The 27065-nt window shown below is 34.1% G+C and overlaps 2 protein-coding genes across 2 annotated transcripts; both read left to right on the plus strand.

The window, feature by feature from the left end:
- Positions 1-7292: 7292 nt before the first annotated feature.
- Positions 7293-16193, plus strand: LOC124921274. The gene is made up of 17 exons (XM_047461908.1): positions 7293-7509; positions 9511-9746; positions 9848-9886; positions 9970-10023; positions 10408-10482; positions 11364-11429; positions 11589-11631; positions 12453-12498; positions 13138-13231; positions 13311-13363; positions 14366-14450; positions 14571-14673; positions 14755-14847; positions 15053-15119; positions 15354-15420; positions 15496-15549; positions 15788-16193. The coding sequence occupies exons 1-17, from the start codon at positions 7293-7295 to the stop codon at positions 15914-15916; spliced, it is 1521 nt and encodes a 506-aa protein (XP_047317864.1). The 3' UTR covers positions 15917-16193.
- Positions 16194-16567: 374 nt separating this feature from the next.
- On the plus strand, positions 16568-18303 carry LOC124920655 (peroxidase 72-like). The gene is made up of 4 exons (XM_047461195.1): positions 16568-17161; positions 17241-17432; positions 17520-17685; positions 17778-18303. Exons 1-4 carry the CDS (start codon positions 16919-16921, stop codon positions 18191-18193), a joined length of 1017 nt encoding a protein of 338 aa, XP_047317151.1. The 5' UTR covers positions 16568-16918; the 3' UTR covers positions 18194-18303.
- The last annotated feature ends 8762 nt before the right edge of the window (positions 18304-27065 follow it).

Below are 27065 nucleotides of genomic sequence, written 5' to 3' on the forward strand. Positions count from 1 at the left end.
AGTAGTTGTTTGTCGGTTGGCTCCTTTTCATGAACCTTCCAAATTTCTGTGCAAGCATTGCCATGGCATCTTCAGTGAACTGTTCGGCGGTTCTGATCGGTACGGGTGCAGGGGCCGGTGCCGGTGCAGGTGTAGGAGCAGGTGCAGCCGGTTCTGTAGATGTGATTAGTGCTCTGGTTGATGTTGAAGCCGAGACTTCCTCTTCGGTTCTAGATCTCATTTCGAACTCATATGCCTTAAGATCTTCGAATACATCGTATAACTTCATCTTACGTAGGCTCTTTGATTCCCTCATGACCATCGTTTTTATGTCCCAAGCACTTGGAAGAGATCTCAAAACCTTCATAATGACCTCTTTGTTGTCATACTTCTTGCCCAGAGTTGCTAACTCATCTAACACACCAGTGAACCGGTCACTGTATTCCTTCATAGTTTCTCCTGGTTTCATCTTGATGCTCTCAAACTTCTGTGTGGCTACCATTATTTTGTTCTCCTTTGTTCTTTCATTTCCCTCAAAGATCTGGATAACCGTGTTCCATGTCTCCTTCGCGGTTTGGCAGTCTCTAATCTTGCAGTATGTGTTTCTGTCCACGCTGTTGGAGATCCGGTTTCTAGCATGGTTGTCCAGATTGTTTCTTCTCCTATCTTCAGCCGTCCATTCCTTTCTATCCTTATCAATAATTATCGGTCCTTCGGTCAGAATGGACTCCATTTCATCATCCAAGGTGACTAGGTGCAGGTGCATGCGTGCCTTCCAGTTGGCAAAGTCATCACCTTCTAGCATTGGAGGCCTATCCTGATACATGTTTGCTTGAGTATTGAAACTAACTGCTCTGATACCAATTGTTAGGATCTAGATCGCCGCTGGTGAATCGGGGGTTGGACCGGTTAGCGGTTCACACTCGAAGGGTGGTGGTTAATCCGGTTAGAGATTAACACCGGGGTTTCAATACTACACAACCTGTCACAAACCCTTGAACTAGGTTCAAGCGCGGAAGAGGTTTGCTTTCATATTGAAGCAGCACGCTTGTTTGATAGACAAGGCCGGTTTCGGATGATGGAGATTTGGAAATGGTGGGTCAGTTTTGGTAATCTGGATATTCGGTATGGTTAGTGTAGAGTCGGTTTGGAGCGGTGTGGTTAAGTTAGTCGGTTAGATAATGAAGCCGGCAGAAAGTAAATAACAAGACAGATTTTATGGATGTTTGGAGATAAAACTCCTACGTCACCCCTTCCTCTCGAAATCGCGAGAAGGATATTCACTAAGGAATACAAGTACAGGCCGATCGAGACTTATTTCCTGCTCGATAACACTCTTACAATTTACACCGAAATTGTAAAACACACTTCAACTTTCAACACTTAGGTTTTTCTAAAACAGCACACTCTTATCACTTGTAGTAAATGCTCTTAATATCTCAATATCACACTGTTGTCTCTTAATGTCCCGCATTTACTCTTCTACAACTACCTCCTTTTATAGGTGAAATATGCCAACGGTCATATTTCACTTCCTTGAATCTGATTGGTTGAGCAGAGGTGCAGTGATTCAGTGTTTCAGAGGTTCAGACCTGCGGTCGTTTCCTCAGACCTGATGGTCAACCTCAGACCTGGTATTCTGTCTCAGACCTGCCGGTCTGTAAGACAAACCTGCCGGGTTTGTCTTTTACTTGATGTAGTCACTGTCTGTTGGACAGTTGTCTGTACTTGGAAGATTTCCTTTCTGTCTTATCCCGAAGTGGAAGGATCCGGTAGTACTGTCTTCTGCAGCCTACAGTCTTTCCTCAGACTTGCATGAATATGGAAGTGTTCAGTCTGTTCCTTTGGTATCGTTCTCAACAGATACCCGAATTGTCTTCTTGTACTGGTCGGTCATTTGACTTGGCCGAATGTCTTTTGGTAGTGATGTAACCGGACTTCTTCCGGTTATTCTTGTCTTGTGGATGATCGGCTGTTTGATGATTCCGGTTTTGAGCTTTGGCCGATCCTTTCTTTGTGCGGTCACGTTCCGAATACTCTTGATCGGTTTGGTAGCTTGACCGGTTAGGTTTCTTTAGTCGGTTCTCTTGTTCATCCGGTCCGGTTCCTTGTTCATGCATGGGAAGTTTATTTAAGTTAAGTTTATTTGAACCGGTTTGAATTTATCTAACATATACGATAAATTGTACCATTGTTATTTTTTTAAAATAAATTTTAAAAAAATCGAACTGATTCGAATTTGATTTTTGTTTCAATTTGAACCAAATTTGATTTTTTAATTTTATCTAATTATATATAATCAATTATAATAATATATATAATAAAAATTTGTTTAAAATTCGATTCAAAAATCGAAAATGAAATTCAAACTCGGTCAGATATTCGGTTCAGAACAAATATTCAACACTACCTATCTACCTGGACGAATTTAGAGTTTGAAGTTGAGGTGGACTTAAAATAATTTTGATGGATTTTTTTTTTAAAAATGGGTGGCTTAAAAATAAAGGAGGAAAATTAAATAAATATTTTATCGAACAATGAAATAGATTAAAAAAAATTAAGAAATTATAAATAATTTGACCTTAATTTGTTGAAAAGAAATCTTTCGAGGTGAGTTTGAGCCCAATATTACACTTCAGTATAACATATATATTACACTTTTTAAATGACATTACATTTTAATATATAAGACATTACACTTCAGTTTATTAGATATTACTCTTCATATTAATAAACATAAAATTTTAAATTAATAAACCAACCTTTTAGGTGGATAAGTATAACAATAAAGGTTTATAAATAATAATGAACTCTATTTTACAATAGAAAATAAGAAATAAAGATAAGAAAATGAAACGGATCGATTAATAATATTGAGAAAAAGATTCATGTGCATTTTAAAAGATTGTAGTTGACTTTTAATGATGAAGATCTAAACAAGGGACATGAGAATGTCTGATGAGGTCGGTGGAAAATATTATTATTGAGTTACCTCCATTGCCCTTCTTTGCCGCCGCATCTTTTTGACAATCCGGTGAAAATTTTCTACTTCTTCAAATCCGAGAAACATTTGAATGACGACTGATCGGTGTGCGAATGCAATGGAGAGAGAAGTTTCACATGCCCTATGAATAACGTCAGTTGAGGCGATGTGCTTCCGTAGAACATTGAAGAGTCATCATGGTAATCAAATTTGAGGTGAGGTGAAAATGAGAAATTTGAGCAAATGACCCTAAAAAGAGGCCTAAATGCGTTTGGTGAGGGTGACTAATTTAAATAGCGTTGGTGACCCCCATTTTTTTAATGACATTTATACCCCTGCGTAACGTAACTCTAGTTGCGTGACGCACCCTAAACCCTATAAAGTCATACTTTTTTTTTCATTTTCGATTCATTTTCTCTCTCATCCATGTCTTCCCTGTCTTCTCCGCCGTGAACCCTAATGGTGGCGGAGAAGACTTTCTCTTCTTTTTCATCGCCGAAGAACCAATCGAAGAGGCACCGTCGACCATTCCACCATATTCAATGGCCTATAGCTGCGAAGAAATTCCAACGGAGACGAGTTTGTATAGCGCGGAGTATTTTGAACAAATTGACAATTCATTCGACCATACCACTATATTCGTTTATATTTTGTGTTGATTTCCTATACATATGATTGTTTGTGTTGATTTCCTATACATATGATTGTTTGTGTTGATTTCCTTTACAGAACGTCATTGATTCGCTCTGATTCGTTGAATGCAGGTTGGTTGGTAGGATGCGTCACGTAAGATGTGTCAAGTAGGATGTGTCACGACGTCACGGAGGATGCGTCAAGTAGGATACGATGCGTCACATTTATTTGTATTTTATATAAAAACCCAAATAAGCCTCGATGACTATTCATGCTCTCTCGCACCTGCCTCGACGACGCACCTGCCTCGACGTCTCTTCCTGCTCGTCTTCATCTTCTCGTTCATTCATTGACTTCATCAGGTTAGTTTTAGTTATGTTGGTTTATGTTAGGTTTTAGGGTCGCGTCTTGCTTGCAAATGGTTCATGCATGATTTATGTTAGGGTTTAGGGTTGGTTGCTTCTTGCTTGCAAATGGTTCATTCATGGTTTATGTTAAGGTTTAGGGTTGCTTCATGCTTGCAAATGGTTCATGCATGTTTTATGTTAGGGTTTAAGGTTGCTTCTTGCTTGCAAATGGTTCATGCATGGTTTATATTAGGGTTTAGGGTAGGTTGCTTCTTGCTTGCAAATGGTTCATGCATGTTTTATGTTTAGGGTTGCGTCTTGCGGTTGCGTCACTCAGTTTCGTCACGCAGTTGCGTCAAGCAAGCTGCGTCACGCAGGTGACGGTTGTTTCTAGCTATTTTGACGGTTGTTTTGCTTCTCCTTTGTTTATATTTGTTGTGAAAGGTTTACACAAACATTGTTGTTTTTGTTTTCCCTTTTGTAGATGGCAGACTTCACGGTTTATGATTTTCCTGGTATGATTTCATTGAAATATGTCCTAGCCCTAAAAAAGTATCTAATAGGTTTGAAGCGCTGGATCTTATGGAGAGGGCTCTAAATTCCCAATTTCAGTATTTATTGAAAGGAGTCCCAGACTTGTTGTTCTCAGGGACAATTTTACATCAGTTGCTGCTTCGGAAGGTTAAAGCCAATTTGAATAGGATGATTTTCAACTTGAATGGGGAGGAACATACTTTTGGTATGAAAGAGTACGCATTGATTACAGGCCTCAACTTCGACAGATTACCTGAATACAAAGATGAATGTCGAGGTTGTCCACCCTTGCTGATAAAATATTTCAAAAGGAATATGACAATTCGAATGCAGGAGTTGAAATCTATTTTTATGAAATGCACCGATAAGGAAGACGCGTGGAAGATCGGACTGATCTGCTTGATTAACTAGTACCTCTTCTCATATGACCCAAAACAGATTTTAAATGTCAAAATCATCCATATGGTTGAAGATGTTGAAGATTTCCTCTGATTTCCATGGGGAAAGTTGTCCTTTAGATTCACCATGAGGGGTCTTGACCAGGACATGAAACATCACAGGTCTGTATATATGTCCAGGAAAGGGAGTGGAGTTACTAATTCTTTTGCTTATAACGTTTATGCGTTTGTACTAGCACTACAAGTGTGGAGCTATGAGGTTATTCAAAACTTTGTCCCTAAATTCGTCACAAGGAAGAATGTTGATGGCCCTTTTTGTCCAAGGATACTATTGTATCAATCCAAAAAGAAGAACACATTTCAGGAGGTACAATCTGCCTTTAATAGCTCTGTGTTTTCTAAGATGGAAGAGTCCTCCACGGAGACGAGTTTGTACAGTGGGGAGGATTTTGAACAAATTGACAATTCATTTGATGATTTGTTTGAGGGAGTTACTGATAGGGGAGAAAGAAAAAGGATGAATCAAATGAAGATGAAGATGTTGATGAAGAACCTACTACTGTCCAACCTTCCAAGAGGAAGAGGAAGGTTGAATATGATGATATATCCCCCCAACAAAGCAGACACCAAGCGTCGTAGCCTGCGTCACATTAGTCCCCCATCCGCAACTTCAACACCTCCATCATCACCGACACCGGCACCGACACCGGCATCTCCTGTTCAGATAAAGAAGGATGTCGAAGAGATAAAGAAGGATGTCGAAGAGATAAAGAAAGATGTCGAAGAGATAAAGAAAGATGTCGAAGAGATGAAGAGAGACATAAGAGACATCAAATTGAATCAACAAAACTACTTTATTCTGTTTGAAAAGATGATTCTCAGTCTAAGCAACCAGTTTGCCAACCATGTCACCAACCAGGTAATTCGCCAACCTTTTGAGCTTTCTGTTTTTTACTACTTTATGTCTGATGCATCTTGCTTGACGCATCTTGGTTGTTGTTTGGTTCTGTTTGGTTGCTGCTTGACGCATCTTGCTTGACGCAACTGCGTGACGCATCCTGAATCTAAATTCTTTTCAATTTTGTAGCAGGAGGAAAAGGAGAATGACATTGGTTTGAATGACATTCGTGATGAAGAAGGGGAAAATGAGAATAACATTGGTCTGAATGACATTCGTGATGAAGAAGAGGAGGGAAAGGAGAATGAGAAGGTTAATAATGGAGCCATTTTTGCAAGACAATGTTGAATTGGAGCAGAAGAAGATTGAGAATGAGAATGATCTGCCGATAGAGAACATTCTTCAAGAGGCAGTGAATGAGAATGAGAACGTTGTTGAGGATCCGATTGAGAACCTTGTTGAGGATCCGATTGAGAACCTTGTTGAAGATCCGATTGAGAACCTTGTTAAAGATCCTATTGAGAACCTTGTTGAAAATCCTATTGAGAACCTTGTTGAAGATCCTATTGATCCTATTGAGAAGGAAATGGAAGAAGTGTAGAAGTTTGAACCGATGAAAAAAGAAGGGGAGAAAAAAGAAGGGGAGAAGAAAGAAGAAGGGGAGACGAAAAGAAGAAGTAGAGAACAACGAAGAAGTAGAGAAAGCAGTGAAGAGAAAGTCGTTAAAAAAGACTGTTCAGAAGAAGGTGGGGAAGAAGATGGGGAAGAAGATAGAGGAAAATGAGGAAGATGAACTGAAAATATACAATACTCCTCCTCTTACTAAGAAAATCGTATTGGTCACGAGAAGTAATAGGAGGCCAAAGAATGATCTAGAGTTCACCGACCCTAATCTAAAACTGCCCAAGTTAAAAGATTCTATCACCGTCAATCCCCTTCTAAAATATGACGATCAACTTCTTCATGAATTGCAAACATGACTTAAAAATCCAAAAACTGACGGCACAAAAATTGAGCTCCATACTACGTTAGGTGATAAAGACTTATTTCGCTGAGTGCTAAAAAGGTTCAACTAGCTGCAAGATCAGGTAAGTAATATTCATGTTAGAATAATTTCACAATTGCAGATTGTATTTTGAATATTTTTCTCTCGTGTAGGAAATCGATGCAGGCTGCTTCATTCTGAGAAGAAGATCTTGGCTATATCTAAAGACGTATAAGAATAACTTCTTTATTACAGATTGTTGGCTCCACACCAGGTTCACTGCTGGTTACCTTAAATTTCTAGAAAGTCGTATTGAGTATGACATTGAAAACTTTTTAGAATTCTTCTGGGGCAATGAAAAAAACTTTATGAACAGTTGGAAAGTATGCGATGATATATATATATTCCTTTGTACATCAAAGACGTCCAATGGATACTTTGTGTTGTCCGTCTACAACAATGGCGCGTAAACGTATATGACTGCGATCCTGGATGTTATGTTAATCTTGATGAATTTGTGCAACCAATGTGCGAAATGATTCCGGTTATATTTGACAAGGCATTGCCTAATGAAGATAAACAAAGATTTCCTCTACTTAACCCTGATTCCGTTTTGCCATACACAAGACTTTCAGAGTTAGAAGTCCCCAAAGCAATTAAGAGTGGAGATTGTGGTGTCTTTGTACTAATGTATATAGAGTACTTGACTGCAAACCTGAATCTAGCAGAAGTGACCTCACAAGAGATGAAAGGTTGGAGAGAAAAGTGAGCGGTGAGGTTATTTCATGGACTTGTAGATCCATAGGTTATTTATGAAACTTTTGTAATGATATCAAATTTTTGTAATGTTAATCTCAAACTTTTGTAATATGGTTGATGTAATGATATCAAACGTTGTTGATGTTATATATGTTATTGTTTCTAGGTTCTGCACTAATGTAATAGGTTCTGCACTAATGCAATAAGTTGTTAGGCATTTGCGTTGAAGTTGCATTACGCGGTTGCGTAACGCAGTTAAAACCTTTAGCAGTTATCTGAATGCACCCTGTATTACATCAGCCAGCTAACACCCGAAAGACTGAATGCACCCTGTATTACAAAGACTGAATAATTGATATCCTTAATACACTACACTTGATAATAAGTCTACAAAAACAACATTAACACCACAACACAACACTTGACTTGGTAATAATTCTACAAAAACAACATTGATATCCAGAAACAACATTAACAAGTTAATTCTAAGCTAATGACTCGTACGATTGAGATGATGGCTCGTACAGTTGAGATGATGGCTCGTACAGTTGAGATGATGGCTCGTACAGTTGAGATGATGATGGCTCGTACATTTGAGATGATGATGGCTCATTCTGCTGAGATGATGATGGGTACTTCTCTACTAACGAGACACAAAGTGGTGATGAAGGTGACGAACTTCGACCCGAAATCAACCGTGATAAATACATGGCCACATTTTTATCTCCCTCAATAACAACAGGGGGAAGTTTTGCAGAAGGATCATACATTACTTTAATCACTAAATCATATGTAGACTTTTGCACGTTAATCGTCTCATAGATTATATCAACTAATTCAGCAAATGTAATACATTGGGATATATCCATAGTTTTGCATGATTGTGCAGAGATCTGGTACCATCGGCTACAATTTTCCACTCTCCATTGTACACAACAAATATGTCAGCAAATACTTCAGCTGCAATTGAAAAAAATGATACTATCAATCGAGAGACACCGTAACAATGAAATGCAAGTAATAACTATAAATGGCCTGGGGTGCGTTACGCAGATGCGTAACGCAACTACGTGACGCAACTACATGACGCAACTACGTGATGCAACTGCGTTACGCAACTGCATGACGCACCCGGATTCCGCCGCAACGGTGGCATTCACCTACTCAATCCCTAATCACTAAACCCTAACAAACAATGCGTCGAAAGAGAGAAATAAAGGAAAGAGGAAGAATACCAGTAGCAGCGGACATCTCCTTCGTTGGGATTCCGCCGTCTTCGTCGGGGATCGTCGTCGGGGGTGGTCTTTTTAGAGAGAAGGAGGAGAATGGGAAGTGAAGAAAGAGAACAAGAAAGAAAGAAATGGGAAGAAATGAAATTTTTTTAATTATATAGTAAGGGCATTGTGGACTTTTCACAATGCCCTCGGGTGCGTCACGCAACTGGAGGATGCGTGACGCAATATGGGTATTTTTGTCAGAAAAAAAGGGGGTCACCAGCGCTATTTAAATTAGTCACCTTCACCAAGTGCATTTAGGCCTCTTTTTAGGGTCATTTGCTCAAATTTCCCGACAAAAATAGGAGAGAAGTTGACTAGGTTTGTGGAAAGGGAGATAGGAAGAGAAATGCAAGCTATTTTTAAATAAAAAATTGATTTTTTTTTTTAAACATGGCATCATTTAATCGACGTGGATATCAGAGAACTTAATCTGTCATCAATCTTAAAAATCAAAATAACTTTTATTATTATTATTTAAAAAAAAAATCGAACAGAGTTAGTATTGTCATTTCGATATATCAAGTGGTAATTAACATATTTTAACAGTAATGAATGAGCTCTCGTCCGGTATGCCGGGAAGCCGAATCAGGTAGACCACTTGACGAGGATGTTATTTTCTAATGTAAAATCTAGGGCTAATCTATTCCCGCACTAATCCACTCTAAAAATGCACTCTCTTTATTCAATTTGCAGAAATAAACTTCAATCTTTAATGAGATGAGGACCTCCAAGCAGAATCTCGATTTTCCAACATTGGCGACAGGTTTATTTCATTTCAATTGAAGGCACTCACTCGTTTCGATTTCAAATTTGTTATCTTTTCTTGTGACCCATCACTTCGATTTGCAGTACTATCATTTGTTTTCCTTGAAGCAGCGTTACGTGCGGCTTCTCTTGTGGTTCCAAGTTCAAATTGCTATGCAATTGACAATTCAAGTCACATTCATGATTTCGTATCCTGTACAACATTAACTAAACTCTGGATATGCTTTAAGATACTATTCATCGCTTATGCTCTTGCATTTATATTGTTTTCACTTAGCATGCCTGTTAGAGCGATTGGTTTGGACATCCATTTGTGTACGAAGATAAGGTAATGGGTTTTTGTTGAAGATCATTTCTGGGGATCAGTGACAATTTCAGTGTTTTATGTTCCACCACTTTATTCTCTTGCAGGATTCTGATATCGTTGTTCGATTCTGTAAAGATGTAGAGTCTAGATCACAGAAGGTAGTGTGGATATTATATTCTTATCTAAGCGTCAATGCTAGGTTGAAATTTCACTATATGTTACCAGTAGTTATGTGTTTTCTTTTTAAGCAAGTGAACCCTTTCATTTATTACCAACCTAGCTATCTCTACCATGTTAATTTGTGAAGGGGGTGCTATGGAACTCATAAGATTCCTTACACTAGTGTTATGAACAAATCAGAGCTTCCAATCTTGATGCTGGGTTCACTATTGATAAATAACCAACCCAGAATATTTCTATTGACCAATTCATTAGCTAGTATTTGTGTGATATGGTCTAGTTTATCATTGTAAAAAAAAAGGTTTTTCTTGCTTTTTTGCTTCAATACTTTCATATCTTTATGACCAATAATAATTTTGCAGGGTTATCAGGATTTTGGCAGGTTTGATAGCTTCAATAGGCTTCTTGCTTCTTCAGGGCCTAATGCATTTGTGAAGGTCTGCAGTGATCTCTAATAAGTCCCAAATATGCCAGTTTCACTTTTCTTTTTGCTGATCTATATCCACTTGTCTTTTGTAATTCGATTTGGCAACCTCTTCTATAGACGATGAACTATGTGATTTGGGTTCTAATACTCCTGTAAATTGATGATTTCTTGCAATATGTTATGCACATAAGAATAAATAGTTTCTTAGTTGACAATTAGAGAGATATTTATATACCTTCTAATTTCCTAGAGGCTTTGCACAATTTATTTGCTCTCTGACATTGACAGTCACAATACCTTGGACATTTAGATAAACCTATTGCAATGAGCTGAGCTTTGAACATGATTGCAAAATTAGTCTGGTCACTCGGAAAATTTAGTAGATCGCTTACAAATACTTATGAAACAAACATTTGTAAAGTTACATAAAAGATGAAAGTGTAGGAAATCACCCTCTGTATCATTGTAAAGTGGAGTCCTGGAGCACAGTGGGAGTTAGATAAGCATCAACTCCTTGCCTTAGGGAAGGCTTGAAGATGAAAACCAACTTTTGTTTTAGGCACACTAATTAGTGTGCTCTCAGCTCTATTTCATTTCTCATTGCACTAAATTGATTAATTTCCTCTCAGCCTGTTTGTATTATTTGGTCGTAAATCAAAATACAGACATGTTGCTTAGTGAATAGGGGGAAAGCATCTTCATCAAAGCAGCTGAAAAAACATTTGAAACATTCCTCAAGTTCATTAATTTATATTTTCATTGCTTCCTTAGGTCTCTTACACTAGAAAATGGAAGGCCTTAATCTCTAACTTAATTGTATTCCTATTTGTTCTATTCTTAGCTTGAAAACTTGTAAGACAGTTTCATAATACAGATATTCCAATCATCCAGGAATTCTATGGAGGTGACCTTGTTAATTGTGAGCAAAGTTATGATAAAATGGGACGCTCATCTCAGGTTTGTTTGATAGTGCTGGATCGTACTTCCTTTTATATCTCCTTGAGATCTAATTCCTAGGTTGTGTGCTACTAGCTGTTAGCTAGTTCCCAGTAATATAGCCTTCACGGGTAGACATTGTAATAAATTTAAGTTGTGAATCACCTCTATGAATTTCAGGTAAATATCAAATGCGGGAGCTGTCCTAGTGCTACATGTAAAGGTAACAAGAGGAATCTCTTTTCATGCTTGAAATTCAAGTTCCCTTTAATCATAGGCATCTTACAACTGGTAACGAAATTGAATAGGTTAGGTTGGATATTCTAGGTGACTTAGTGTATGGCTATCACCCCTCACTTTTTGTGGTGTTGCTTTTGGAAATTCAATTTCCATTACTAGCTAGCAATTCAAAAGAAAAGTTGCACTTTTCTATTATCTTTCTTCTCATGGATGGTCAGGCTGATGCACATAAGAATTCTGTCATTTGAGGATATTGGCTTTTATATGAAATCTCGACTCCAAATAGCTTCATGCACATTAAAGCATTTAGTTTGCATTTTAACAAACTTTTTTAACTTCTCAAAAATCATTTGGTCATATACGGGGAGCAGATTCTCTTGTCATGTGTTTTTCATCTTCTTTTCTATCTCAAGTCGTTTCTACTTACAACATCATTTGTCTTTACCAAATCGCATCTCATTTAAGGTGTTCTAGTAAGTGGTGATAACTATTTGCAAGTTAGCTTTAGTCAAATCCTTTTCTAATTGGATATTTTCTTATCCTTGAAATTTCTGTTTGTTATCATTTCATCCCTTGTATACTTGAAAAAACTGCTAATATATACTTGTTGATATGATTGGTTTTTGTGAACTTGATTCACTTTTCTCAACACCATGTGTCCCCCTTCTCAAGAATAATAAAATATATTGACCTTTACCATTTTTCAGGAATGCTTGATGAATACAAGTGTTTCTTGATATTTTGATTTTACCGAAATATCTTACCACATTATTTCCTTTTTATGTTTCTGCTGATTACTTCCAGGAAAACTTGGATGCATATGCAGTGTCTCATATGAATCATCTTGCAGGTTATTCATATACCTGTTATCTTTTATGCACCTGTGGCCTTGAACTTGTAATTCAATTTCTTGAAGTTACATACTTCTACTTGATATGTGTTCCCTTTCTGGCTGATTCGTTGTATCTCAATCCGTTTCATGAAGATCCCATTGCTATGAGAGGTGTTTGATTCAGTTTCATATGTGATTCTACTAGTTTATGGTGAATGCAGGCCACAAAAATGCTATTTTTTTTCGAATAAAGGACCAATAGTCCATTTATGAAGCTCATTAGTTAGTGATACATAACTTTCATAGCAATATTTTTTTATGTGAGAACTAAGTAGAAACTCTAATAGCTTTGATAAATAATGTCTTAATTGGATCCTTGAAGGCATGGATGATTTGTTTTTGAGACTGTAGAGCTTGTATACTATACAAATTAGTATGATGTGTCAAGTTTCCATTGTGGGACAACTCATTGAAGAGTTCTAGTAAAGAATGCAAGAACAAGAAAATAAACTAGGAAGAATCAGATCTTTTACTTAATGCTGTGACATCTATGGTAATGTTTTGCAGGACAAGTCTCAAGGTTTTCCTTAATCAATTATTTTAATAATTGGATTTAACTGCTCAAAATCTTGTCACATTTCTGACTATTCTCTGCAGAGTTCTGGTTGAGCTTGCTATTCCATGTGAGAAACCAGGTCCTCGAGTTTTTGAAGGATTTACGGTGGGTTTTCACCCACGGACATGGGAAATTGTAAGAATATGTCTCTCTTCAAGAAAATTAAGTACCACAAAGAATAATGGATGAATAATAATTGATTCTTCTGCACTAGGTCTATAATGGCATGACTCAACTGGGTTTTGAGAAGCTCCACAATGACTATAGGTATAATATATATAGACGCCTTTTTATCTTTATTTGATATTTCATTTGCATCTTTTTCTATTTAGAACTTTTGTATCTGTGTCTGAAGAAAACAATTTCAGATATCTCAGTTTTTTATACTTTACTATCATGAAAGACAGCCTATGATATTTGTTTTCTAGTACCATACTTTTGGCTGTGTTTCTAGTATACCATGTTCTATTTGTCCTACTTGTACAGATTTCAGCATGTCAATGTGATTTACTTGTATTCAAGCTTCAATAAATTATGTAATGAAGATAGTTATTCGTCGCAAAACCCTAGGGAACCTCTTCTCACTTCCATCCCTCTTATCTTTAAGTATTTCCTCTGTGCCTTTTTTTTTTCCTTTTTTTTTCTGTTATTTGTATCCCGTGTTAGTGTTTCCTGATTTAGGGCATTGCATCTGGAATAACCTTGTATTCAAGCTTCAATAATTATGTAATGAAGATAGTTATCCGTCGCAAAACCCTAGGGAACCTCTTCTTCCTCTTCTCACTTCCATCCCTCTATCTTTAAGTATTTCCTCTGTGTATTTTTTTTTTCTTTTTTTTTCTGTTATTTGTATCCCGTGTTAGTGTTTCCTGATTTAGGGCATTGCCTCTGGAATAACCTTGTCCTGATAAATGACAAACAAATTATCTTTGATAACCTTACTATGGTGCTTCTCTTTATTATATGGCACAATTATGAAAACCTTTGGATCATGGAACACTATCAAAAGATTCTTGCATGTCTCTCTCATTCATAAAATCAAAATTTATCTCGGGCACATCAGAGAGCTTGTACATTTTCCTGTCAGATATATGTTCTTTTATATTATTTTAGGGCATTTATGCTGTAACATTCTGATCTTCATGCTAGTATATCAGCGACATTGATGCATTATATAATTTATTCTGGAGTTCAATCTGTTTATCTTTTAAAATTTTCAATCTTTGATTAGGCAATGACATGGAAGCTGAACTTATTATACTTTTGCAGCTTCAACACTGAGCAAACTCATTTACACCTTTATATGACTGCAATTGCTTCCCTGTCTGGCTCAGTGGAAAAACCAATAGTAAAGGTAAATAAAATTCTGCTATTCAGATTTAGGCTGGATATAACAATCTTTATAAACTCTTCTACATTCTTGCCTTACCCGCTAGAAAAAAACAGGTTGTTATAAATTGTCTTTTATTTACAGGTTTCCCCAGAACATGGGCTTGAGGTTAAGTTGTCTGGCTCAGCGACAACTGGAACCCCTCCAACTACTTTGTCCCCTGTACTGATGGTGGTTAACTGGAGATGTATGGACTGATTTGGATCCTTTTATGGATGTCTCATTATTAAGAATTGTTGTTTTCTTAATCTTGATTTAAGATTTTCAGGTAAGAAGGCCAGTGATGTTCCATATGAAGTTGAGATCACTATCCCAGTAGAGAATTATGAGCCAATTCAGTTTACTCTTACGAAGATGTGTGGTAAGAATGGATTTTTTTTTATATTGCTCGTCCTGGAAGGCATTATGATTTTTCATGTTTTTTTTTTTTTGCTAATTAGCTTCTTTCTGTACAAGTGCAATTTTTGAAATGCATTTACTAATGCAGAGTTCACGCCAGCACTCTTACTATGTTCAATGGTACCAGATTATTTACCATCTACCTTGGTTTTGTTTGAAATTTGCAGAATACGTGCAGAAAGAAGAAGGAAATGATGAAAGAGGCTGGGCTATATTTGGAATCATCTCTTGCATGTAAGCCAAGCTGTAAATTTCGTTTCAACTATTTCTGGCATTCAAATCTCCTATTCTCTCTTATTTAGGCATCATGGGCATTGTGGTTCTTGTCAAAGAATTGCAGTCAATGTCTTGTACCATTGTGGTGATTAGATCTCTCGAAATATCTTACCAAATCAACCTGTAACCCTAATAGAACTGTCTTGGTGGTTGACAAAAATTTTGCTTATCTATTTTCATTTGTTAATACAGATTTATAGTTTTCTCAATGCTGTTCTGTGCTGGAGGATTTGTTTATAAGACACGATACGAAAGCCAGGTAGATTTTAATTTTTATTTAATTTTTTCAAGAACTTTCTGCCGAACTGTTGTGCTTGGTTGTTTACTATTGCAGCGTGGGCTCCATGCATTGCCAGGAATGACATATTTATCGGCGTTTCTAGAAGCTGTAAGTCATATATATCCCTCTATTTTGCCTAGTCAGTAATCATTGTGAACAAAAATAGGAAAACGTTTTTTACAGTTTTAGTATGTCAATGATGAAGTTATATCTGATATCAAACAGAACTTTAGCATCAAAGACAAGTACATCAAACATGAATACAAAAAAAAGAAGAGCATTCTGCTTTATCATATTGTGACTAACAATCTGTTGTATTTTTTCTTTATTGATGAATTGACGAAAGTTGAGCGGAGGAGGATATGGCTATTCGCAACCAGAAGACTCAAATGGTCCTTCTGGGAATCAAGTCTCTTGGGAAAGGCCACCTGTTTCTTCTCAAGGGACAACCGGAGGAAGATATGGTTCAATTTGAGGCGTTTATCTTTCTTTCTTCCCAAAGCTCGGCCAGGTGCCGCCATACAACTGTAGTACAACTGTAGTTCTTTTTTTTTTTTTCCATAGAAAATACAGTTGGTTTCGGTTTTCTTGTCGATTGAAAGCGCCCATAGCCAGCCACATATATTTTTTTATTATTAGAAAAGAAGAGTGATATACCATACTTATTTTTGTATTGACCAAAATATCCTTGTTAAGAAATGATGAGACCAAACCCAAATTTGTCAAGAGAGCAGGTAATTCTACTCCTACTATTCGAAGCTCTCATCACATGGCTATTTTATAGATTAATGCCTTATCAACTTTGTATCCTTTTCAGGTTGACTAACTCTATTTCCTTTTTGCTTTATTCCACAAAACAAATTAGTACAAGACAACTCTTGTTAAGAAATTAATGTTTTCTTTTGTTACCAAATGTGCTCAAGTTTGTCTTTTTGACTCCCAGCGATTTTTAAAGAGTACATTATTGTTGGGTGATGATAACTTATTTGATTCTGATATTTTTAAGTTAAAAGAGTTTAGATGATTTTTTCGTAAGCTTAGCTTAGATTAAAAATCATTCTTAGGAAATAAGGTTGAAGCACCAGTTTTTTTTAAGGTGTGATATTGTCTAAGAATAAATATACAGTCACACAGTCTGTTTAAGGCTCTTAAGTCAACAATTCAAACCAAAAAAGATTATAATTTTCTTATTCCTTGTAAAGGAAATGGTCAATGATGAAAGTAACTGTAAAAAAAATAATGAATCAACCAAAAAACAGAGTAAATTAAAACCCCTTTAAGTCAAAGCTTTTCCCTTTATGATATGGCTATTTATAAAGTATATTGCTATACCAGCTCCATTATGCTGTCTTCTTCCCTCCAACTCCACATTACACTTCATATAGATTAAACTATAAATACCCATATCATCTAATTCCATCCTCACATCAATCAAACATTCACAATTAGTAGACAAGGAAAAACCAAGTGCGAAGAAATGGCCAATTCCATCCTAAGTTCCCTCTTCCTGGTTGCAGTAATAACTGCCATAGCCACTCCTCACATGAGCTTGGCTCACAAACCAATCAACGGTGGCGGTTATCTCTACCCGCAGTTCTATGACCATTCTTGCCCAAACGCACTAGAGATTGTGAAGCATATTGTGGCCAAGGCTGTTGCCAAGGACCCCCGAATGGCTGCTTCTTTGCTTCGACTTCATTTCCACGACTGCTTTGTCAAGGTCCTTGCTTAAGTTTAATTACACTATAACCTTTCTCTTATTATAAGTCCTATGTTTTAAAATTCAAATCTACATGCAGGGTTGTGATGCGTCGGTACTTCTAGACAGCACCGGTAGTCTAATAAGCGAGAAAAGATCTAACCCAAACAGGAACTCAATTCGAGGTTTTGAGGTCGTTGATGAAATCAAATATGCTCTTGAAAGGGAGTGTCCCCACACCGTCTCTTGTGCCGACATTTTGGCTATAGCTGCCCGAGACTCAACCATCTTAGTACGAACTATTCAATTCAATTCAAATTTTCATTTCAAGCCATGCCTTCCATATTTTTATTTATTCTAATTGAAATTCAAATTTAAGGCTGGAGGGCCAAGCTGGGAAGTGCCTTTGGGGAGAAGAGATTCAAAAGGTGCAAGCTTGAGTGGTTCAAATAACAACATTCCTGCTCCTAACAACACCTTCCAAACCATCCTCACCAAATTCAAGCTCCAAGGCTTAAACATAGTTGACATGGTTGCCCTGTCGGGTAATAATTATAACTAATTAACTAACTTATTATTACCAACTGTCTTTTACTATTTTATTGCATGTTAAATTTTTGGTTAAACCTTGGCACAGGGAGTCACACCATAGGAAACTCAAGGTGCACCAGTTTCAGGCAGAGGCTATACAACCAGACCGGGAATGGTCAGCCCGACTACTCGCTAGACCAGACTTTTGCGGCCCAATTGAGAGGCAGGTGCCCGAGATCTGGAGGAGACCAGAACTTGTTCTTCTTGGACCATGTTTCGCCATTCAAGTTTGACAACAGTTACTTCAAGAACTTGCTGGCATACAAGGGACTCCTGAGCTCAGACCAAATTCTCTTGACCAAGAGCGAACAGTCCATGGAGCTGGTGAAGACTTATGCTTATAACAATGACCTTTTCTTACACCAATTTGCTCTGTCTATGGTCAAGATGGGAAACATCTCTCCTTTGACAGGTCCAAAGGGAGAGATCCGAAAGAATTGCAGGAAAATCAACACCTATTGATTCCTTGGCTTCTAATTCTCCTTTTATGATATGGTTTTCTAAAGAGAACTCATTTTGATTTGGTTGTTGTTTTTCATTGTTATTTGCTTTCTCGTTGTTCACTTGTATTATTGTATTATTGTATTTGCCTCGTTTCAATTAATATATCCTTGTTTAATGCTTACTTTTATTTTCCAAGGATAAAGCTTTTTTCATTAATCCATAGTTTTATTTATCATTATGTCATAATTGACATATTACATTGTTATAACTATGTTTCATTCTTGACAATCTATGTTTTCATTCTCTTACTCCGATCAGCCCAAAGCAGGGTCGGGTGCTATAAGCCCAACGGGTGAATCAATAGAACTGAGCTAAAAAACTTATTCCGATTATTATCCCTTGTAAGATTGAAAATACCCTATAGAAAACTGAGATGCTTCAGGTTAGACCCTTGAAGAATAAAGCTTCCTTTACCGAGGGAGCTAAAAGAACTCCACCATTGATTTACGCACCTTGTAAATCACCTTCTGAATAAGAATAAGGAATTCAACCTGAAAAAAGAGTACGAGGCCTTTTAGTGTTATCTGGGCTTCATATGACCCCTCCCCACCTGAGAGCATCAGAATAGATTTGGCATGGGGCAATGAAATATCTCACTCCTGAAATGACAATCCCGAAACACCCTTGACTTTTTTTATAAAGGGAGCTCAGACAGGCCTTGCGCTAGATGATGACCAAGCTACTTACATAGGAGAGTGATCCGCCCCAGATGAATAAGAAGAAGCCAAGCTTCCTTACACTATGCCTTTATAAAAGCACCAAGAGTAGTTACTCCGACAAGAGCAAAAAATGCATCAATATCGGCGATTAGTAGGGATTCTACCAGTTCAGGCATCATGATAATCATCAGGACAAGGTTCCTATCCTAGGCTTAGAGCTAAGCTAGACCTGTAACTTACTTCGGAATGATTGTTGGTTATTTTAGACTAAGAATGCTTTATTAAAGTAGGTTATAGTTCCTGTCCCGAAAGCGGAGGTAATTCAATTAGTCCCACAGCAGACTGGTTAAACACAATAGAAGATCATGCTTCCGGGAAGATTAATTGCTCTTATATAGGCGTCCAACAGATCTTGAGTTCTTTCTAGTAGCTCTAATTAAGGCTTTCACTGGTGATAGTGAAGAATGTGGAAAGCTAGTCTTCAATAGTTCAATGGTAAGAATCAAGTGAACCGAATTGAAAGTCAAGAGCTCTTGTTACCGAGTGCATTAGATTATCTATGTTCGTTTACATCTTGGCCTACCAAAATTCAGACAAAAAGTGGATTGACTAACTCGTTAGAACAGGCATAGAGCCCTAGTAAAGCGGTACCTCCATTCTTCAGACTAACTTGATGAAAATAAGTAGACACAACTAGACATGTGAACTCGGATAGCCTAGGGCAGATGAAAATAAAAAGAAAGAGGATAATAATCTATGTACACACCCAATGAGAGATAGTTTCAATGGATCCTTCTTTTTTTTTCTTTTTTTTTTTTAAGAAAGACTCAAAAAATTAGCCTAAGCTTATATAAGGCTAGGGAGGAAAATCACTTACTTCTTGAATAAGACAAGCCCGCATCCGTTAAGGCCGGATAATTTTTGTGAATTGGCGGGTGATGGTCCACGACATAGGTGCAAGCGGAATTATTGGGCGCGCCACTAAGATGGCTGACGAAAATATCAAAGAGAGTGGTGGCAAATCCAATGAGGAAATTTTTTGAAATTAGATAACCTACTTGATTGATGAGCCAAGTAACCTCAAAGTCAATTTATTTCTGCCTATATATGGAATCATAGAGTTAAAATTGAGGGTCGATGTAATTGAGAAGTGGAATTAGGCTTGTGAATTGGTTCGATCCAAGAATGATTGAAATTGACTTTGCTTAATCCTCTCGGTTGATATGGTACCTCTTCAAGTCAGCCTTCTTCTTTGTTCACTTGAATGACCTTGCACAAAGAAAATAAGGAGAGTCAACACTCGATAGTGACAACGGATTCAAATTCATTGAGACATTTCATCGAACACTTAAGGTGAGCTCTACAAAAGCATGGTAGTGTGTGATCTTTAATCACGTTAAATTTCAGCCCACATATCATTTTCAAATGCCCTAAATTCCAACTCGAATATCACACAAATTCACATTTCCATGCCAAAGTATGGCAAAGAGATTCCTCAAAATATTGTAAATAATGCGTCATGTTGGAATTTGGAGCTTAAACATAACCTTGAAAAGCTCACACCTCATGCCAACACATGTTAAAGTTTCACCTTGAATGTTACAATAAAGGACTGGGAAATTGAGCTTCAACGCCTATCAAATTTCAGTTCACAATGTGCAATTATTTTAGTTCAGATTATGGGAACGGAATGTCCCAAATCCAATTTAAAACATTGTTCAAGCGTTCTGCTCAAAATTATTCGTCAAGTGAAATGCTTAAAACTTTCATCTTGATAAAGATGGGGTGTAAAATTACAGTCGGCAGCAAGATGCTCAAAATTGAATTGAAAATGACAGCATAAGAATGTTACAATTGAAGCTTGAATACGGATCTGAACCCATAGTACCTGAATCCGGTTCTAGAAGAGCGAAAAAAGGATGTTTTGTTAATAGAAAGAAGAAAGTGTTTATAGTTGTAGGGATATAAACAATCATACTCATCCGAGCCACATGAACATATATACATACATAATACGAAAATTTTCACATTGTTGAAGATCTAGTGGTGCTACCCGAAGACTTAAATGAATAGTCATCGTTGTTAAAAACAACAGAGATCTAATGATAATTTGCATGTAGATTCTAGTCTTTAACGTAAAAAAATTAAGGTTGTAATAACGAAACGAACAAATGAAAATTTGGTCATAGCTAGGGGAACAAGAAAGACATGGTAATATATTTAATACGCAATCAAATAATTTCTTCCAATATTTGATTACATATCTATATATATATATATATAATGATGCTTAATTTTTAAAGTGTTCGGATTGTCGGATCGAGAGTTGTGGTTAATTTGGATATTTATGTGAGAGTAATGAATATTTGGGTCGGATTGTGAATTGACCCGCCTATACACTTAAAACAGTTACAAATAAAATAAAAAATGTTATTTGTATGTTTCGAACTTGCAACCTAACAAAACAAATACAACCCTTTAACCAACTAGGCTACTAACACTTTATATTTAAGATTTAACACCAAATTTGATGAACGCGAGAAATTTTAACAATAAAAGTTCAAATTTTTAACTAACTAATCTATATATACAATGATGCTTAATTTTTAAGGTGTCCGTCGAAAGCTGTGGTTAATTTGAATATTTATGTGAGAGTAAATGAATATTTGGGTTGGATTATGGGTTGACCCGCCCATAAACTTAAAGAGGTTAAAAATAAAATTAAAAATATTATTTGTATATTTCGAACTTGCAACCTAACAAAACAAGTACAACCCTTTAACCAACTAGACTTACAACACTTTATATTTAAGATTCAATACCAAATTTGATGAACGCGAGACATTTTAACAATAAAAGTTCTAATTTTTAACTAACTAATATATATATATATAATGATACTTAATTTTTAAAGTGTCTGGATTGTTGGGTCGAGGGCTGTGGTTAATTTGGATATTTATGTGAGAGTAAATGGATACTTGGGTCGGATTGTGGGTTGACCCGCCCATAAACTTAAAACGGTTAAAAATAAAATTAAAAATGCTATTTGTATGTTTCGAACTTGCAACCTAACAAAACAAGTACAACCTTTAACCAAGTGTGATTGAGATATGGTTTGTCGAGGGATAATAAACCGGTATCATTTGAAAGTGGTTAAAAAAATATGAATCAAATATTTGATTGACCAAAGTGTGAGGTCACGATACTAATTATTAAAAAAATATGAATAAAATATTTGATTGACAAAGTGAAAGTGTAAAGTCACGAGATGAAAGGTTCATTCGAAAAAAATATGTGATAAACATGTGAGAAAATAAGTTGTTTTATCGAAGTGAATAAAATGTGGAACGAGAGCGTTATATTTTAATAATTTTAAACATTGAATAAATATTATTATAATTTTTTTTTAATTTAATTTGTTTTTATTCTTATCCGTGTGCATCGCACGAAAATTTTCCTCGTATTATTTAATAATTGTATATTGGTTGTTATCATAATAAAGATTAAAATCCAATTAAAGTGATCTATTAAAATATAAAGGTCATGGGCTTATTTAGACATCTATAATAAATATGAGAACATATTTGTGTAGAAATAGAAATATCATTTATTATTTCGTTGATGAGCCGAATAATAAATGAGTATATTAGGGTCAACCCATCCCAACCCATATAGAACATTGAGCATTCAAGAAGGCTATCGATATAGAGTTGGAAGACTTAAACCCCACACACATCAGACATTCCAATCCAGGTTCAGATTCAGAACAAGAAGATCCAAGATCAAAAGAAGATCCAAAAATCAAGAGAAGATTAAAAAGAAGAGAATAACGAAGAACGACTTAATTACATATTCATGTACGTTTCCGCAACTTATGTTTATCTCAATTTACCGACATAGAGTATAAGACTTAAGAAATAAAGATATAGATTAAAGATTCTAACAAGTGGTATCAAAGTCTTCTCTATGTCGATCTATTGAGATTTAAATTTATAAGAATTTTTAAAAATATGATAGACATTTTTTTATATGTTATTGATCTAATTTGGCTAGAAAGGATAATGATAGAATGAATTAATGAATAATAACAACAATATTTGATATATATATTGATTTAAACTTTTGGACTAGATTAAAATAAAAGAATAAGACATCAAGTATTTAAATAACAAATTTTATTTAAAGAATTGTAATTAAAAAATGATTTACATTCTCTTACCTATAATATATATCTAATTAATTAGACACTTAAAGAAATTAAATATTTGTTTTAAAGAATCGTGGTAATAACGGTTAAAAAGTTAAAAAAATTAGAGTGAATCAATTATTTTAATATTAATTATTTTTTTTATTATATTAATTATTTAAACCATAATTATATATATATATATATGGAATTTATTAATTATAATTAATTAAATAATTAATTCAAATTTTAGAATAATAATTAATTATTATTAATTAAGGAATTAATTAATTATATAGAGAGAGAAATTAATGATACAGAAGTTAATATAAAGATTAATTAATATATTATGTATATCTCGGTTAATATATATATAAGGGTGGGTGGGTACGGTATACCTTAATATTTTATCTATATCTTATACCTTACCTAAATTTTCGGTATGAAAAAAATGCATACCTTTATCTTACCTTGATTTCGGTATACCTTGTTTTGATATACCTTAATTTCGGTATACAAAAAATTCATACTTTTACCTTACCTTAATTTCGGTATACCTTATTTTCGGTACGGTATTATACCTTTGATACCTAAAAAAGATATTAATTTAAAAAAAAATGAATCCCATTGGTAAGGTAAAAGATATTGAATAATATTTCAATATAATTATATTTTGATATTATTCAAAAATTATATTTCTATAATTAAATTAATTTTAATTCTATTTAATTATTTCTTTATAAGTATTATATATATATTTATATATATATTAACTTATAAATATTATTTCGGTATTTCGGTATATCTCGATATACCAAAATTTTAAAAATCTCATACGTAAAAGTAATTATGGTATCATATCTTATCTTTTTTTCGGTATACCTTAAAAGTCTATATTTTTTATATATTACGGTATTTTCGATATACCATTAATATCGGTAATTTTCCCCACCCCTATATACATCTATTTATTATTATTCGGGAGTTATATATATTAATTAATATATTATATATATTCAGAATTAATTATAAATTTAAGAATTCATAATAATTATAAGGAATTAAGGAATTTAGTTTTAGAATAATAATTAATTATCACTTATTAGTTAAGAAATTAAAATAATGATAATAATTATTTTAATTAATTAAAAATTAAGTAATATTTATACTGAAATTAATACATTAATATACAATTAAGAAAAAAATTAAAATATTTTATGGAAATTAAAATTAGAAATTATGAAATAAAGTAAATTATAAAATTATGTATATATACATTATGATCTGAGACTTAAAGTAAAGAAAAATAGTTACTTATCATATTTATAATATTTTATAAATATTGATTACATCAAGTAACTTTGTAATATATTTAATGAATTATTATAAAAACAGATGAATACATACACTTTATTTATGACTTAATCAATGTATTAATTATTTATATGAATATATTCAGAAATTAAGAAAAAGTCAAGAATAAAGAACTTAATGTATTGATTATTTATATGAATATATTCAGAAATTAAGAAAAAGTTAAGAATAAAGGGAAAAAAATAAAGAAATATTATTATTTTATTCTTAATAATAATTTACTATAAAAAATAAATAAATGTCAATAACTTATTTATTAAAAATTAAGTCATTTATCCCGAATTAAGAAAATCAATGATAAATTTAGAATTTTAGAATTTTAGAATTTGATGTAATTAATTATTTAAGTATTTATTATTATTATATTTGGATGAATTATCAATTATATATATTTACATATTTCGGTCTTTATATATATTGTGTTGATTGATATTAAGAAGTATTTGAGTGATGAGTAAAATCATAATTATTTGTTTTGTGTTACACGCATATGGAATTTATGTGATTTTAATATATAAAACAACATTCATATTTTTTAGTATTAATAACACATTCAAAATTTGGTACAATTTTAGCCCACATAAATTTGTAATTATGCGGTTGTCGGCCCAAAGGAATGTTAATAATTGGTCGGATTGCAAATTTAAATAATGTACAAATTATTAATTTATAGAACATATTTGTTTTATAAGATTAAGACGGTTGTGTTTGTAACTATGCGATTATTAATCGGACAAAAAGAAGTTTAATAATTGGTTGAGTTACCCACTTAAAATATGTACATAAGTTATTAATTTATTAAATCAATTAATTGAAGCAACATCCTACCAAAGTAGGCTCTCTTGTACATGTTAATATGTTTTATAAATTAAGAAGGTAGTGTGTATGTAATTCATGCGGTTATTAAACGACCCAAAGAAAGATAAATAATTAGTCAGAATAACATTATGCACATGTGGTAATAAATATGTAACAATTATTCGATGTGCCATGTGAATAATTAGACTATCCAAAGATAACCAATTGTTTGAAAAGACTTATTGTTAATATTTGATTACTACAAAAGAGTACCGTTTGCAAGTTAATATTTAATGTCCAAAGACTAAATAATAATGTTGCGTTTGGTATCTTATGATGAGACGTACCATTATTTTGAATTTATGTGATTATTAATTTTTTGTGAGTATGGTTGTTCATTTGTTTTGTTATCTAATTAAGTTAACACTTCTCCTTATACGGTTTTCTTGTCAACATCTTAAGTTTATTTTATATGATAAAGTTTTAAGGCGTATCTGAATTGTTATTTTTAAGAATTATATCTAAAAGGGTTGAAATTGCTAAGGGTATTTTTAGACGAAAGATATCATAAGAAATATACCATAATATATGTTTTTATTTTGTTTCAAAATTAAATGCATTAAAGTTAGAGTTGCACTAATGTATTTTCATGCATTTAATTTGGATTTTCTTATCCACACTTAAGTTAATTTGATGTGAATTACAATTAAGTAAAAAGAGACTTAGTCTCTATACGAACTCACATCATATTGTGTGTAAGAAAATAAAAGATTGAAACAAAAAATAACATAAATGGTATTCACTTAGCAAATACCTTAAAAGATAATAAAGTATTGAAGTTATAGAATTACAGATGTTGCACCTATTTCATTAACATATTGTATAGATACTGCATATTTAGATGATATACAGTTTTAGTGCGAGTTTGTATTGTGATGCTTGTATAGATATAATTTAGAATTTATGTACACATTACAGAATCAGTTTCTAAAGAAATTAAAGATTTAGTTTTAAAGAAATCAAGATTATAAATTTATTCAGATTGATCTTTATAAGGATTAAAGAAGGACCAGTTGGTATTAGACATGTTAAAGATCACACTACATATTAATTCACACTACACACCCATGTTTAATCTATGTCATTTGATTGTATTGACATATGTGACTATTGAGGGTTTAGTTACGAACTAATGTAACAAAAATCGCTTTAATCCTATGTTGATATAATTGATGGACGAGATTGATATAGATGTATTTGGAAATGATAATAATATTTTGAGCTCTTAAGGTTATAATATACAATTGAAGGAAATATTATATGACCCAAGTGGGAGATTGTTGAAATTATTTCTAATATTTGGGTACATATATTATTTAATAATTGTATATTAGTTGTTATCATAATAAAGATTAAAGCTTAATTAAAGTGATCTATTAAAGTATATAAATGTTATGGACTTATTTAGACATCTATAATAAATATGAGGACATATTTGTGTAAAAGCAGAAATATCAGGCCGAATAATAAATGAGTATATTAGAGCTAGGTCCACAACCCATATAGATAACATACCTATTATTTTTCTCTCATCAGACAAAAAGATTTATGTTCATCTCTCAAGAACATTCAAAAAGACTAATCGATATAGGGTTGGAAGACTTAAACCCCACCCACATCAGACATTCCAATCCAGGTCCAGATTCAGAACAAGAAGATCCAAGATCAAGAGAAGATCCAAAAATCAAGAGAAGATCAAAAAGAAGAGAATAACGAAGAACGACTTAATGAACCGTTCTTCATTCCAGATTCA

This window comes from Impatiens glandulifera, chromosome 1 (assembly GCF_907164915.1).
Source record: "Impatiens glandulifera chromosome 1, dImpGla2.1, whole genome shotgun sequence".
Classification (NCBI taxonomy): Eukaryota; Viridiplantae; Streptophyta; class Magnoliopsida; order Ericales; family Balsaminaceae; genus Impatiens; species Impatiens glandulifera.